This window comes from Phoxinus phoxinus (genome assembly GCF_949152265.1).
Source record: "Phoxinus phoxinus genome assembly, chromosome: 23".
In the NCBI taxonomy this organism is placed as follows: domain Eukaryota; kingdom Metazoa; phylum Chordata; class Actinopteri; order Cypriniformes; family Leuciscidae; genus Phoxinus; species Phoxinus phoxinus.
Genome location: NC_136898.1, coordinates 6,268,368 through 6,285,193, shown reverse-complemented (window position 1 = coordinate 6,285,193; position 16,826 = coordinate 6,268,368). Strand labels below are relative to the sequence as shown.

The following is a 16,826-nucleotide window of genomic DNA, read 5'->3' as shown; positions in this document are numbered from 1 at the left end:
ATATTTCACCCAAAAATTTATATTCTGTCATCATTTACTCACCCTCAAGTTGTTTAAAACCTGTATGAGTTTCTTTCTTCTGTCGAACATAAAAGAAGATATTTTAAAAAATATCGGTAACCTGAGAGTAAACGGCACTGCCGTTTTCCCCCCTATAGGCTACATTGGAAATCAATAGGTGCAGTTAACTGTCTGGTTATATTCTTTAAAATATCCTCTTTTGTGTTCAACAGAAGAAAGAAACTCACAGGTTTGGAACAACTTGAGGGTGAGTAATGACAAAATTTTCATTTTATAGTAAACTATCCCTTTAAACTCGTGCATGTTTTAAATTTTCTTTAATGTCACTAAAATTTTACTTAAAACATGCACGACTTTAAACTTTACCTCAACGTTTAGAACAAACAGCAATTAAAGGCATGGTTAGCTGAGACATTTTTACAGAGTTCAAAAGCTTCAGTAAGGATAAGTCAACAAGTGAGTTTCAGCTCGGGTTATGAACTGTTCAATCATTCATCTCAACGTAAAATAAAGAGGAGGGGCCGTAAATAAGGAACTGTAACACGACTCAAGTACTCCACACAAGCCAACACCCATTAAAGTTGGAAACAAAACTCAGAAACATTCCCGCAGACCTCCGCATTTAGAGTGACGGGTCTCGCGCATCTCGTTGAATCCAGCGCTTCAGGTAAGACACATTATATAGAATTTTATAGACTTTAATAGAAAACTTTGAGTGCTTTCATGATACCCCTCGTCTCTTTTCGCTCTATAACGAACGTTTATAGACGTTCATTTTCTCATTTAATAGGCGAATGAAAATCATGTTATGGAAATAAAAAGTAGTCGTGAAATGAAGCTTGTAAAATGAAGTGTTATCCTAACGTTTTTGCGAGAGCACTAAACGCCCATATTCCTGTCACGTGACTGTAGTACAGCTCAACATGATCCTCCGATATGTGGCTTTCATTAAAATACAATGAGTCATATGGCTTTGCTTTGCAAATAAATTACACCGCATGTTTTACATACATGACAATGACCTACTTGGTCTCACAGGAAAGAAAGAAAAAATAGAGATTTCAATATGAACTCAAACATTTCATATCTAATAGTAATTTTCGTGTCAAAAGTTAGTGTTTCTGTTTTAATGTCTTCAGAGGAATCTTATTTAGTTGATAATTAGTTGATAAATCATAACTTCAGCTACAACTGAGTTATGTAGCCTGATATTATGAGCTCTGGGCACTAATTTGCAGAATAGAATACACTGGTAGAAACATGCTGAGATGTCAAATACTGAAATATGTTGTGAGTGTCAATGAATTAATCTCTGATAATGTGACTCAAAATCAAAAGAGGTTTCTGAATAGTGTCAAAGTTGCACTGCATGTGTCAACGGGCCCTTTGAATATAGAGCATGTTCAATAAATTATTAAAAGATCATTAAATGATGCATTATATCGTCATAGAGCCAATGTTAGAATACAATGAGGCGAAAAATGAAAGACCGCATGTCAACTGTTTCTTGGTTTTAAACGAGGTCTTTTGGGGTTTGCAACAAAACCTTACAACAAAAGGTTGCAAGTGATTGTTTGAATGAGAAACTGATACCGACTCCGAGCAGAAGGCTGTTAATTACCGGTTGAGCCTCTTCTGTTTAATGAGCTGAATAGTAAAGTGGAAACCATTTTGCTTGAGGCATCCAAAGTTATAATTTATTTAAAAGTGTCATTAACCCTGTTATTAAGAGCTCAGTTCCACTCATTAAATTTCAAAACCCAAACAAACTGGGCTGGGTTTCTGTTATGGAAATTATTCTATTTGAAAAGTGAGGAGGAAAACAGACAAGTGGAACCTTCGAAAAGTCAAAGTATCAAAGTTTATTTCTTGCAAGAAATTGGCATTCACATACAGAGAACGTCTGATATGAGAAGGCAAAGGTCAGTCCCTTTTGCCAAGATTATATACCCCCAACATATCCTGAGTGGGTTGCATTTGTCATAAAGATTTGTCTCTCGTTTACCTTAAAAGGAAACGTCTGTATACTTCTGTGTTCAAGATCTCGTCTAAACATAAATTCTATCTGGACAGAACAATGCCCTGCCTGCACAAAAATCCCCCGTTCTCAGCCACTGCTCTTTTTTTCACACCTCTTACCTATCTTTAGTTCGAACAAAACTACACACACACATATATTCTTCACACTTGGAGTACAAAAGGTCACTCGGAGTATACATAGTCTTTTGCTACTTAGTTCTTCTTAGAACATATTGTTCCTGCAAGCTTATTCTAACTTATGCATCTCTAAATGTTTGGTTACATATTTTATTATTGTGCTTTAGCTTATATGATTAAAGGTTGGTTACATATTCTATTATTGTGCTTTAGCTTATATGATTATATTCCTTTAAATGCTTATGAGTAAATAAAAGTTCAACGTTAATACAAGTCATATCTATATATTCAAAAACAAAAAGAATCACATCTAAAATAAAAGAAACACATCTAAAGTAAAAGAAATCACCTCTAAGGTAAAAACACATCTAGAATTAAAATTTCCATCACAGTTTCCCATAAGCTTTGCAAGTGTAATAGATCGCAGAACCCACTGGCACAAATGATCGATTTAGGAAGCTTTTGGGAAATGCAGTCTTGTTGTTTTTTTATTATTCAAGCAAAAAGATCACAGAATGTGTCACTTTTCCGGTATGTGTCAAAAATAAAACTTTTTGCTTTGTGAATGTTTTTGTGAATGAGATTTCAAAATGTATTATAACCAACCACTTTTGCATTTTGACCGTGTAAAAATGTATTTGTGTTTTATATGGAAGGTTGCCTAATGACTTTAATGCTTATTTTGTATATCTTGCCTTTAGTGTTCTCATCTCTTCATCTCCAGACTGAAACCTTTCCTCCATCACAATGGCAGCGGTAAGAAAAGTATTTTGAATGTAAAGAGAGATTTAAGATTTCTACAATTAAATTGCACATCTACATTACATTTCCAATATGGGCAGTTATAAAGATACACTGTTACCGCCATCTCGCTATTTACCATTTGCATGAGAATGTCTGAAACACTGACGCGTTTATTCACACTTCTGGCTAATTCAAAGGCAATTTATTTGATCACATATATTTGGAGTCAAATAAAAGTGGCTTTCTCTCATTAATTCTCATTTTTTGCCAGTCAAAATTCTGGATCTTGTAAACCTTTTAACATAAAGGCTTCTGCTTAAATGCGTCAAATTAGTTTTGTAGTTTTAAATTCTCAAATAATGGAAAATAGTTATGTGGAAAAACATCACAATAGAGGATGAGTACACTACTGTTCAAAAGTTTAGGGTCAGTAAGATTGTTTTAAATAAATTAATACTTTTATTCAGTAAGGATGCATGAAATTCACAGTGATAGTAAAGACATTTATAATGTTACAAAACGTTTCTATTTCAAACAAATGCTGTTCTTTTCAATTTTCTATTCATCTAAGGATCCTGAAAAAAAAAATGTCTCATGATTTCCACAAATATTAAGCAGCACAACGGTTTTCAACATTGACTGTATAAAGAAATGTTTCTTGAGCAGCAAATCAGCATATTAGAATGATTTCTGAAGGATCATGTGACTGAAGACTGGAGCAAATTCAGCCTTGCATCACAGGAATAAATTACATTTTGAAATATACTAAAATAGAAAACAGTTATTTACAGTTATAGTAATAATATTACTGTTTTTACTGTATTTTTGATCAAAATAAATGCAGCCTTGGTGAGCAGAAGGGATTTTAAAGCATTTAAAAAATCTTAGCGACCCCAAACTTTGTGTGTCAAAGATTTTGAGTGATACTCTACATTTAATTTTTCACATTTATGCTTTTCCTTTGACACAATCTGATCTTAAAAATATGCGAGTTGTCAAGCAGCCTTGTGACAGCAAATTTAAATTTATAGGTGTCAGTTTACACTTCTCTGTGTAAAGGTGCTGTTCTCTCTTCTTTTTGCTGTAGTTGGGCAACCGTGGAACCGTGACTGAGGCATCAGGCTTCAAGCCAGAGGAAGATGCCCAGAAAATCTATGGTGCTATGAAAGGAGCTGGTAAGTGATCAGACAAATCAGAACCGGACTTGGAGATGAGCGCATTTACATGATCGAGTTTTCTGCCTATTTGAATAAAACGAGAATCACCCCCTGGTTGCATTTTAAATGATGTCTAAGCATTCATTCCTCATTAAGTGTCTTAACAGACAGATCAGAGAACTAACTCGCTCTTCATTTCCAGTTAAAATTGCAAGCTGTTACCAGCACTGACACCTCAGCTGCTTTGATCCAAAAAAAGAGAAGTCTCTGGCAATTGTCCTGTAACCGAAAAGGTGTTTCCTCATCGGTTTAGACTAGAGCTTGGCATTATGATGAGAACGCAGCTTTCTAGTTTAATGGACATCAGCTGATTTTAGTGTGAGGAACATTACAAAACACCACTCACACTCACACTGGTGCTGTTATTCACAGAGTCACGTGTTGGCCTAAAGTGAGTTATGAGAAACATGCGATTTGATACTTTAAATAACTGTGAACATAATTCTGAAAGTGTCAAAAATGTAAAATGCAGTGCACACACAAAAAAGAAAGAAGTATCTCTTGCAGTTTTACTATCAAGCATGTGATTTCCAGCCTGAGGCCTAATAATACCAATAACCTAGTAATACCAATAAGCTTGTAATTCAAAAAAATTTATGCAGAAATGGAAATTGTGCAATCACTTCCATGGAACGTGAAAGTAAAAGGAGAAGTTCTGCAGAATAAACAATTTAATGTATTACAAAACAAAAAAATATATATATACAGTCATGTGAAAATGGGACATCCTATTTAATTCGATGGTTTTATGTATCAGGACATAATAATAACAAATCATCTGGTCCTTGGCAGGTCTTAAAATTAAGTGAATACAACCTCAGATGAACAACAACACATGACATATTACACCGTGCCATTATTTATTTAACAAAAACTAGGACCAAAATGGAGAAGCCATGGGTGACAAACTAAGTACACCCTTACTGCTCCATAGGAATTACGAGGGCAAGTAGCAGTCGGGCGCTGATAATCAAATGCCTTTCATTATCTGATCCTCAGTAAGTGTGATCACCTCTATAAAAGCAGAAGTTTTGGCAGATTGCTGGTCTGGAGCCTTTGGGTGTGTGTTAACACAATGTCAAGGAAAAAAGACATCAGCAATGATCTTAGAGAAGCAAGATGGAAGGCCATTTCCAAACAATTTGAAGTCCATTATTCTACAGTAAGGAAGATTATTCACAAGTGGAAAACATTCAAGACAGTTGCCAATCTTCCAAGGAGTGGACATCCCAGCAAATTCTCAGAGAAACTGCAAAAACACCCAAGACCTCAGACTCTACGGGCCTCACTTAACATGTTAAATGTTAAAGTTCATGAAAATACGATTAGAATAAGACAGGACAAGTATGGCTTGTTTGGAAGGGTTGCCAGGAGAATGCTTATTCTCTCTAAAAAGGACATGGCAGCACGGCTGAGGTTTGCAAAGTTGCATCTGAACAAACCACAAGACTTCTGGAACGTTGGACAGACGAGACAAAAGTAAAGATGTTTGGTCATAATGCACAGCGCATAATGAAGGGGTGATGATGATTTGGGCTTGTTTTGCAGCCACAGGACCTGGACCAGTCGACCATGAACTCTTATGTAAACCAAAGTATTCTAAAGTCAAATATGAGGCCATCTGTCCAACAGCTAAAGCTTGGCTGAAATTGGGCCATGCAACAGGACAATGATCTTAAGCACATCTGGAAATCTACACCAGAAAAAGAAAAGAATCAAGGTGTTGCACTGGCCAAGTTAAAGTCCAGACCTCCACCAGATTGAAATGCTGTGGTGGGACTGTGCATAAACAAATTCCCACAAACCACAAATAAATTAAACAAAGTTTTAAAAAAAAGAGTGGTCAAATATTCATACTGAAAATGATAACTTCAAGTTATTGCTGCTAAAGGTGGCTCTAAAAGCAATTGAATCAAAAGGTGTACTTACCGGTAGTTTGTTACACATGATTTCTCCATTTTGGCTTTATGACACGGTGTATTGTGTCATGTGTTGTTGTTCATCTGTGGTTGTATTCACCTCATTTTAAGACCTGCTAACGACCAGATCATTTTTTTTTTTTTTTTTAACTCAATTCAAAAGGGTGTCCTTTCTTTTTCACATGACTGTATATATCAAATACAAATTAAATATATATAAACATTTACAATGTTACAAAAGTCTTCTATTTCAAATAAATGCTTTTGAACTTTCTGTTCATTCTGTTCTTATTCAGCACAACTGTTTGATAATAAGATAATGCCAACATTGATAATAACAAGAATCTGAAGAATTAAGAATTAAAATCTGAAGAATTAAGTGACTCTAAAGACGGAGTAATGATGCTAAAAATTCAGCTTTGACATCACAGGAATAAATGACATTATATATTTTTTTAAATATAGTTATTATAAATACTAATAATATTTCACAATATCACTGTATTTATCGTATTTTGATTAAATAAATACAGCTTTGGTGAGCATAAGACACTTTCAAAAAATGCAACATTATTTATTATATATGTAATAATTATAATATAATGTATTTTATATAGATGTAATGGCACATTTAAAACCACACTATCCATTATCAATGTGTTTTGGTGAAGATGACTAAAGGTGAAAGGGATGCCGTTATCCGCTTATGCTGATAATCTCAAAATGGTTAAATTATTGCTTTGAAATGTGATTTTTGCATTAACTGTTTCTTGTAATGATATACTTTCAGGAACCAACGAGGCGGCTCTCATCGAGATCTTCGCTCATCGCACTATTGCACAAAGGATAAAAATCAAGGAAGCTTTCAAACAGAGCGTGGGAAAGGTAACACACTCCATTCTTTACGTTTGCCTCATTAACAGCCATCATTCTCTCACTTGCAATGGGCTTTATGCCGAACGTCACATGAACAAACAGGAAAACGGGTCTCTTCGCATCCACTTGTCAGAGAATAATATGGTATTTTAAGGAAACCATGTAGCTATCCTAGCTAGTTTTTTTTTAAATCGTTGGCTATTTTTTAAATTTTACCATCTGAATGTTAGTGAGAAGAAGAAAAAATTTTTAGGTATCGATCAGCATATGCGACGGATGTTGGTTATGCTCATCTTTGCTTGCTCATTTGAAGGCTCTATATTTAACAAAGCACATACTAAAGACCTGAACCGGAAGCGATACAACCTGAAGTTTGTTGTGCATGAGACCTATAAATAACAGTGGCCTAACATTAACAGATCTAACTATGGAACAAAATTAGGGAAACTTGTTGTTGCTATCTTATCTCATCTTTGCGGAAGGTCCTAATGGCAGGGTGAGCAGCCATCAGTTTGTATTTACATTAAACACATTGGTTCACGAGGAGATTAGATAACAGTGTTGACATTTCTTGATGATACTGTAGCCAGAACGAAGATAGACAAAGCAGAATATGTGTCACTGATAACAGATGCTGTCGACTTCAATCATTAACTCTTCATGTCAATATTCACACTAAGGGAACAGAGAGTCCATGCAATTTACAAACTGTCTTTTAGGAGACATCCCTGCTTTATGACTGTTATCGTAACCGACTATAATAAAGAATGCAGCACTGGCTTTTATTGTACTTCCAGGTGGTTGTCTTCTGTTAATCTGTAAACCCTCTGTAACTCGGTCAGTGAAAGTCACAGTCAGGTCTCGATGCGTATGTTAATGGAAACTTTGAGTGACTAAAGCGCTCTCTGTAGAGCAAGAAAGTGTGAGTCATTGTGGGGGAAGTTCTGGACAGTGTTCAGGACGGTCTCGTGGACTCGACATGCCTTCCCCACCCAGCTCTCACAGCAGAGATTACACCATTTTGTCAACAAAACACCATTTCCCAACAGCAAATCCATTGGTTTCTTTTTCCTTCTGGGATGTTAGATTTGTAACCTTGTGGCTTAAAGCATGAATGAATGTGTCTAAGAAGAAATATTCTAATTTTAAGCTTTTCTGCACTGGAGTTTTTAAAAGCATGTGGTAAATAACAGTATATGTTAAACCCTCATTCAGGAACTGCTTGACTGCTTGAAGTCAGAGCTCACTGGAAACTTTGAGTCGGTAGTGGTTGGCTTGATGATGCCCGGCCCGGTGTACGACGCATATGAGCTGAGAAACGCCATCAAGGTTAGTGAGGACAGAGCGGGGAAATGTACTGTGCTTTATTTTTCAAAATCAGGGACAATTTTCTTTCTTTCTCTGTTTGAATTGAAAAATATTTCTATATAGGAATTATATGGGTTTTGGACATGTACCATTGCATCGTTTAAAAATGCATTATTGTACTTAAAGGGATAGTTCACCCAAAAGTGAAAATTAGCCCATGATTTACTCACCCTGAAGCCATAGGTTTATATGACATTCTTTATTTTAGACTAATACAATCAGAGTTATATTAAAAAATGTCCTGGCTCTTCTAGGGATGGGCGATATGGCCTAAAATCCATATTGCGATATACATTGCAGCCTCTTGCGATAGCGATATATATCACGATATATAAATTATAATAAAACAATCATTTCAGAACAGGTTACACAGACCCTAAGGAAAGCCAAACAACTGCTAAATGTTTTTTTTTTTTAAAGAAAGAAAGAAAGAAACAGTGCATGTAGTTTTGAGAACATTTATTGTGCAAAACTGTAATTATACAACATAATGTTTGTTGTGGAAAATATTCTATTTGAAAAGTGAGGAGGAATACAGACAAGTGGAACCTTCGAAAAGTCAAAGTATCAAAAGTTTATTTCTTGCAAGAAATTGGCATTCACATACAGAGAACGTCTGATATGAGAAGGCAAAGGTCAGTCCCTTTTGCCAAGATTATATACCCCCAACATATCCTGAGTGGGTTGCATTTGTCATAAAGACTTGTCTCTCGTTTACCTTAAAAGGAAACGTCTGTATACTTCTGTGTTCAAGATCTCGTCTAAACATAAATTCTATCTGGACAGAACAATGCCCTGCCTGCACAGAAATCCCCTCTCTCAGCTACAGCTTTTTTTTTTCACACCTATTGCCTATCTTTAGTTCGAACAAAACTACACACACACATATATTCTTCACACTTGGAGTACAAAAGGTCACTCGGAGTATACATAGTCTTTTGCTACTTAGTTCTTCTTAGAACATATTGTTCCTGCAAGCTTATTCTAACTTATGCATCTCTAAATGTTTGGTTACATATTTTATTATTGTGCTTTAGCTTATATGATTAAAGGTTGGTTACATATTCTATTATTGTGCTTCAGCTTATATGATTATATTCCTTTAAATGCTTATGAGTAAATAAAAGTTCAATGTTAGTCATATCTATATATTCAAAAACAAAAAAGAATCACATCTAAAATAAAAGAAACACATCTAAAGTAAAAATCACATCTAAAGTAAAAGAAATCACATCTAAGGTAGAAACACATCTAAGGTAAAAACACATCTAAGGTAAAAACACATCTAGAATTAAAATTTCCACCACATGTTGCAGATAAATAAAATTAAAGTACACTAGCTGCAGAGACTTTAAGTAGCCCTAATGTTTATATTATGGCTAGCAGCTTATGAAACCCCAAAATTAGAATATAGTGAAAAGGTTTTACGAATATGATGCGTTTCAGCCGGTTGCAGCTCGTGGCTCTAAATTTCGCGGGTAGATTGCGTCATCAACATGCATTATCGCGATAGTGCAATAGAATTAAAATCTCTGTCGTAGGCCAATTTTGTATCGTTTATATCGCCCATTACTAGGCTCTTCCAAGCTTTATAATGGGAGTCAATGTCAAAGTCAAAGTCCATCAAAGCGCATCCATCCGTGATAAAAAAAACTTTTATATGCTTGCGTACGGCCGTCTGCCGGAAACTAGTTATTTTAGACGATAAAGTTTTAAATATGTATATTTTTCTTACACTAACGCATCGCTTTACTTCAGAAGGCTTTTATTAACCCCCGGAGAGCCGTTTCGAGCACTTTTATCATGGATAGATGCGCTTTGATGGACTTCCAAAAAAATATACCCATTGACTTCCATTATAAAGCTTGGTAGAGCCAGGACATTTTTTAATATAACTCTGATTGTATACGTCTGAAAGAAGAATGTCATATACACCTAGGATGGTTTCAGGGTGAGTAAATCATGGGCGAAGTTAAATTTTTGGGTGAACTATCCCTTTAACATGTAAATTATGTGGTACACTGTAGTTGTTCTAAGTTACTACAAATACTATTTAAGTCAGTCTATTTTAAAATGTCACTGTGTATTGATGGCTTTAGGTGAATTCTTCATTTTCTTTTCTTCCCTGTGTCCAGGGTGCCGGGACAGAGGAGGCCTGTCTCATTGACATCCTGGCCTCAAGAACCAATTCTGAGGTTAAGGAAATCATCGCTACTTACAAGAGAGGTACATGCTAAGATTTATGGATGGAAACGGACAGTCTTTTCCATTATGAAAGTTATACTGTGAAAATATATATTTCTTCCCGTATTACACTATTTTCATTCACTTTTCTTACGTCATCACAGTGAATGACAAGAGTCTTGAAGACGATATCTGCGGAGACACGTCCGGAATGTTCCAGAGGGTCTTGGTGTCTTTACTCTCGGTAAATAAACAAATCGCCTGTATTTATCTTGTTTGCCATGCAAACCTTCGCCGTCCACAGTGTCCGGCCGGGGCAGGTGTGACCCCTGGTGTTTTTCATGCTGGATTTATAGATATTGTCTTTTCTGCTTTGCTTACAGGCTGGGCGTGACGAGAGCACCAAGGTAGATGAGGCTCAGGCTGTCCAGGACGCAAAGGTGAAGATTTTGACGGGGTTGGCTGTAGCTTTCTGCCTAATAAACACGTTCGATTTTTGTGGTGTAATGGGTTTTGCATATATTAGGGTGAATTAAGGTTAATTGGTACACTTTTTGCCATTGAGATGATGGGACAAAAAAGTGTCCCAATCAACCTGAATTCCTGATTTCGCTTCCTTAATTGTTTCATTAACACATTTTTAGTCTCTTTAAACAGAAAGAAAAAAAAAACGATTATAATTTTTAAATTATAATGTCATTTTAAATTAAATTGAAGTAATATACAAACAATAAAATGCATATTTCATTATAGGCTATATATATAATACAACCCATAGTGTTCAACATTGTCATGTGAACAACCAGCCAGTAACTGCAGTTAGCCTTACACCCTCACAACTTTGTACGATGATTAGCTTATACAAATAACAGATTCATTAAGTCATGCGTTTGGGAATCGTTTAGACTGGTGGCTGGCATGGTGGCTGGTCACTTAAATATCCGGGTAATAAGAGTTGTTCGTTCGGGATTCGGACTACGTTGGTGGTTGCGCTGTATGTTTTTGATTAATTGAAAAGAATCGGCTCATAAGAGTCATTCGTTCGGTATTCGGAGCACGTTGGTCGCATTTTATCTTTTTGATTTACCAAAAGATCCGATTCATTCAATTCATTTGTTCGGACGGCGCTGATTCATCAGCTGTGAAAAGTGTTTTTTTGCTGCCTTCCATTCCTTAAAATAAACAAACACCCCTTGCTTTGATATTTTATCTAACGCAGTAACATAGTTATATTTTTTCATGTGTGGCTGAGGTGTGCAAATACTTCGAATGAATGGAGCTGCTGTATTCTCCATATTTACAATTATCCATGGCTGTGTTTCTGTATACATTCAGTGAGCTGCTTTTGTGTGGGGTTCAGCCTTAGACACACAGTAGTCATGCTGATGTTTATTAATCATTAACAGTTAAAAAGTAAATTGCTCAGGTAAAGTTCTCTATTGTTTATCCCACAGGACATCTTCGAGGCGGGCGAAGCTCGATGGGGAACAGACGAGGTCAAGTTCCTCACTGTGCTGTGTGTGAGAAACAGAAATCACTTACTCCGAGGTATCTGTGCCACCAGATAATAACACCAATCTTCCTTCCCAGTTATGTGATCGTTCTTATGTAATCTTAGAAAGCAGCATGGGGAAATAACCCTGCGACAATGAAGTAGACTCATTACTTCCACCTTGTGGTGACATAGTTCCTCACACTGCTTCTCATTCTGTCTATTTAAATTATGTGCAGTACACTGTTATTTTACTATATACAGTATATATATATGTTTAATTTATTTAATTTTGGTTCACTAAAGCTGAAATCAAATGGTTAAACACACACACACACACACACACACACACACACACACACACACTGTATATGTGCAGTATACAATCTTTGTCCATTTATTTATTTGCCAAGTATCATATTTTGCAATTATGTACATTATTTGTTATATTAACTCATTATTTTATTTAAAAATGCAAAATTGCTGTTTATTTATATGATGATTGAATTGAACATGCAAAATTGTCCGGCCAGTACTATTGTTTGAAACCTTTATCACTGCACATTTATTCACACATACTTAATTTACATACGCTGCAGTATTACGTCCAACATTTTCTCAAGCCCTGTTCTTTTCCCAGTGTTTCAGGAGTATCAGAAGGTTTCCGGACGGGACATTGAAGACAGCATCAAGAGAGAGATGTCCGGCTCCCTAGAGGATGCATTTCTGGCAATAGGTCAGTTGTGAGTATTGAGTATTGTGAGTAACATTTTTATGGTTTCAATTGCCTACTTGGATATAAAAAGCGTCCTTCACCTTTACAGTGAAATGCATTAAAAACAAGCCGGCATTTTTCGCTGAAAGGCTCTACAAGTCAATGAAGGTAAATGAAAACACTAATTGATCTAATATTTGCACACGATAGGGATATGGCCGGTGCTAAAGTAATAATTCCTCTTGTTTCTCTTAGGGTTTAGGCACCACAGATAGTGTGCTGATCAGGATCATGGTGGCTCGCGCAGAGATCGATATGCTCGACATTAAAGCAGAGTTCCTGAAGATGTATGGAAAGACCCTTCACTCCTTTATAAAGGTGGGACACCGCTGTTTCATGAGGACATTTGACTAAAAAGCCATTAAAGTCATTCACCCAAAAACTTTAATTCTTCTTACCCCTACGTTGTTCCAAAACTGTATAAATATCTTTGAAGAAGAAGATATTTGAATGTTTGTAACCAAACAGTTGATGGGCTCCATTAACTTCCATAGTATGGAAAATAAAATACTATGGAAGTCAATGAGGCCCGTCAACTGTTTGGTTACTGACATCAACAGAAGAAAGAAATTCATACAGGTTTGGAACAACTTGAGTGTGAGTAAATGATGACAGAATTTTCGTTTTTGAGTCCCTTTAAAAGCATATATTACAATAACTTTAAAACAATCCACGAGGAATCAAGCCAAGCCAAACTTTTAATTTTAGCTAATTTTCCAGATACACAAACACACACACACACGCTAAAATCCCTTATCAAAAGTACTACCGTTTAACCCAGTGGTTTTCAATCTTTTCTATGCCGCAGACCCTCAAATATGATGCTGATGCGAGGGCCCATCTTAAAAGTTAAAATGCAGCTACTGTATAAATTATTATAATATAATAAAAAGTAAATAAAAAAAATATATGTGAGAAATATATAATATATTATAATTAGGGCTGTCAAAAGATTAATCGCATCCAAAATAAAAGTTTGTGTTTACATAATATATGTGTGTGTACTGTGTATAATTATTTATATATATAAAAACACACACAATCATGTATATATTTAAGAAAAATTGGTTATATTTATATATAAAATATTTATATATACCGGTAATATAAATTATATAAATGTATATACAGTATATAAATGCAATTATTCCTTAAATATATACATGAATGTGTGTGTATTTATACATAATAATTCTACACAGTATACACACATATATTATGTAAACACAAACTTTTATTTTGGATGTGATTAATCACGATTAATCTTTTGACAGCCCTAATTATAATATAATAAAATATAATTTTATTTAAATAATAATTTTATATTATTATGTTACATTATTATTTATTTATACATTTTGAACAGTTTTTACAGTTTTTCTCTAAACTTTTCTACAGACCCAAGCACTCCGCTGGTTTACCCCATGCTGAAACCCTGTTCTGTGTGTTTTCTAGGGGGACACATCGGGCGATTACCGTAAGATCCTGTTGGAGTTGTGCGGCGGGGAAAAGTAACACATCTGGCGCGTTCATTAGTGTGAAACGCTCTCCCTCACACCTGGCCTCTGCATTTCAAACACATTCCTTGTTTGTAATACCTATTAAAAGCAAACAGTGACGTTTTAAATAAGATTTGTGATTTTTCTTTTTGTTGTTGTTTATTGCCTTGGAGTTTATGGGAGCCCTTTATAGATTGGCACATCTTAGTTTGTCAAATAAATAAAAGGAGAAAAGAACAGCCCATATTGACTGTATTGATCTTTTGTTGTCTCTCTGGATCATTTTTTAATCTCAGCACACTCATTGAGGTCCATTTGTTTAATTACTCCGAGTATAATTTGTTTAATGTACAACATCTATGTGTACTCGGCCCAATTATAGTAATTGCTCATGGTTGCTTGCATCGGCATACGAGATCTCATGAGACTATTTCTGTGTTTTTCTAGATTCTAGAAGTCTCACAGACTACATGCCTCAGTTTAATCAAGTGCAGCATATGAATCACATGAGGCTTGGTAGAATTATGGGGAAATTACTGACAAAAAGCAGTGTATTTACACTTTTACCACTAAGTGGCACTGTGCACAAAGTATTACATAATCTGTATTTTATTTTTGGACATACAGTTTTAAAAACATTTGTTATTTTTCTAGCAATAAACACTAAATGCTACTCTAAAATAAGTATTGTTTTATTTATTTCATTAAATCCTTTTTCTTGGTAGTTTGGTCATTTATAATAAAATGTATTTAAAGTTAATTAAAACTAAAAACAAATTGTTACTTGAAATAATACATTTCTCATTTTCATTTAGTGTAGCTTATTGCACTAAAATAACTAAAAATGAAAAAAAATTATATATATATATAGACATATAGACATAAAAAACTAATAATAAAAAAACAATAGGTGCCTCCGCACCTTAGGTGCTTGGCCCCTAAAAAAAAAAAAAAAATACTAAACCTTTAACTAAAATAAAAATCCTAAATATGAATAAAAACCATAATAGTATCTAAATGATACTAAAATAACACTGATTTGATGTTTGAATATTTGTTCAAATAAATACTAAAACATAAATGTCAAAAATGATTTTTTTTAGTTGGTAATTTAAAATAAAATAAAAGTAATCGAAACAAGTTAGTTTAAAATTTCAGACTTATGACAAAATTATACAACCGGCCCTGTTGTATGATTTAAATATTCCTATACACAGAAAATGTTAATACCAATTTTCTTGTAACATATTCATGGAAAGTGCCAGAGACAAACAGATACAGATAATGGCAGCCATGATGCCAGCAAACGTGTGTGTGTGTGTGTGTGTGTGTGTGTGTGTGTGTGTGTGTGTGTGCGTGCGTGCGTGTGTGCAGTTGGAAAATTCAACTGATCTTGGGAGTCTAATCTTGGTAGTGTGTGTTTTTATATATCTTGAGTTCTACAGCAGATTGTCTGGCCCCGTCAGATGTGTTGTTCAAGTTTGATGATTTTTGTATTATCAGAGATGGACCAACATGGGAAGCAATTTCTTAGACAAATGAAAGGCTTTGTTCAAAGACTCTGCAGTGGAAGACAGTATAAAAACCAAACATCCTGACATGAACGGGATTGTAAATCTCCATATTATCCAAGCATCATCTGCAAATGACAGCAAATGACAGAAAGCGCTCTCTCTTTCCCGGGCTAATGATGGCTCACAGCATGAATAAATCTCTTCCACTTAAGGCCATGCGATCTTTGCCCAGATTTTGTAGTCAATTTGCAAGAAAGTTTTTGATTTTTTAAAAAAAGTAACTATACTTTTTTATCGTTATCACAGTGAACCAAAGTAACCCAGATAGTGTGTGTGTGTGTGTGTGTGTGTGTGTGTGTGTGTGTGTGTGTGTGTGTGTGTGTGTGTGTGAAATTGCGAGCGGCAAACTTCCCTGAGGCCAGAGTCCATCAATGTCAAGCTGTGTGCTTCACAGCCACCGTATGAATTACACATCACAATCAAAGAATACTTAGCAAATGCTCCCAAAAAACTTTAACATGTTCCCAAGTCAGTGTTCTGCATTGACCAATTAAGACGGTTTCGGTAGCCTTATTACCATTGACATCCCAACAAACCATCTGCCATTCTGTGATATTTTCCCATAAACCCGCTCTAATAAACAATCTGTCAAGATGTAAATTGAAAACGTTGTGAAATGTTGTGAAACTTTGTCAGAACTGCCAGAGGGCAGAAGCAAATGAATGATGGGTAATCTGTCTGACAAACAGAAATGCATAGCATGACCATACGCTGTGAATCTAGAGTAAACAAAACCTAAACTAAGATGCAACACAGGAAACAAGAAACGTTCTGTAACAAAGTGTAAAGAGAGTGTTGTTGGTTGATTCAAGAGTTATAAAACATACACTTAAAAAATGACATTATCAATAAGTTATGACAACATATGTTTTTACGTTGCTTTAACTCATCAAAATAAGGTAAGCAATTTTCAACTTTTTTATACGTTATACAAGCTCATTTTTTAAGTCAGTTTAATGTAATTTAAGTTGATATGACTTAAACATCCAAGTTCAATGTA

General features: G+C 35.1%; 2 protein-coding genes across 2 annotated transcripts in view; one reads left to right on the top strand and one right to left on the bottom strand.

The window, feature by feature from the left end:
- aak1b (AP2 associated kinase 1b) overlaps positions 1 to 16,826 on the bottom strand; it is a 75,674-nt gene that overhangs the window by 36,583 nt on the left and 22,265 nt on the right. The gene's annotated exons all lie outside the window — the stretch shown is intronic.
- Positions 405 to 14,512, top strand: anxa4 (annexin A4). Its single transcript, XM_079599961.1, has 13 exons — positions 405 to 688; positions 2,880 to 2,934; positions 4,010 to 4,097; positions 6,849 to 6,943; positions 8,150 to 8,263; positions 10,438 to 10,528; positions 10,651 to 10,730; positions 10,870 to 10,926; positions 11,941 to 12,034; positions 12,619 to 12,714; positions 12,803 to 12,861; positions 12,949 to 13,071; positions 14,209 to 14,512. The coding sequence occupies exons 2-13, from the start codon at positions 2,926 to 2,928 to the stop codon at positions 14,266 to 14,268; spliced, it is 966 nt and encodes a 321-aa protein (XP_079456087.1). The 5' UTR covers positions 405 to 688; positions 2,880 to 2,925; the 3' UTR covers positions 14,269 to 14,512.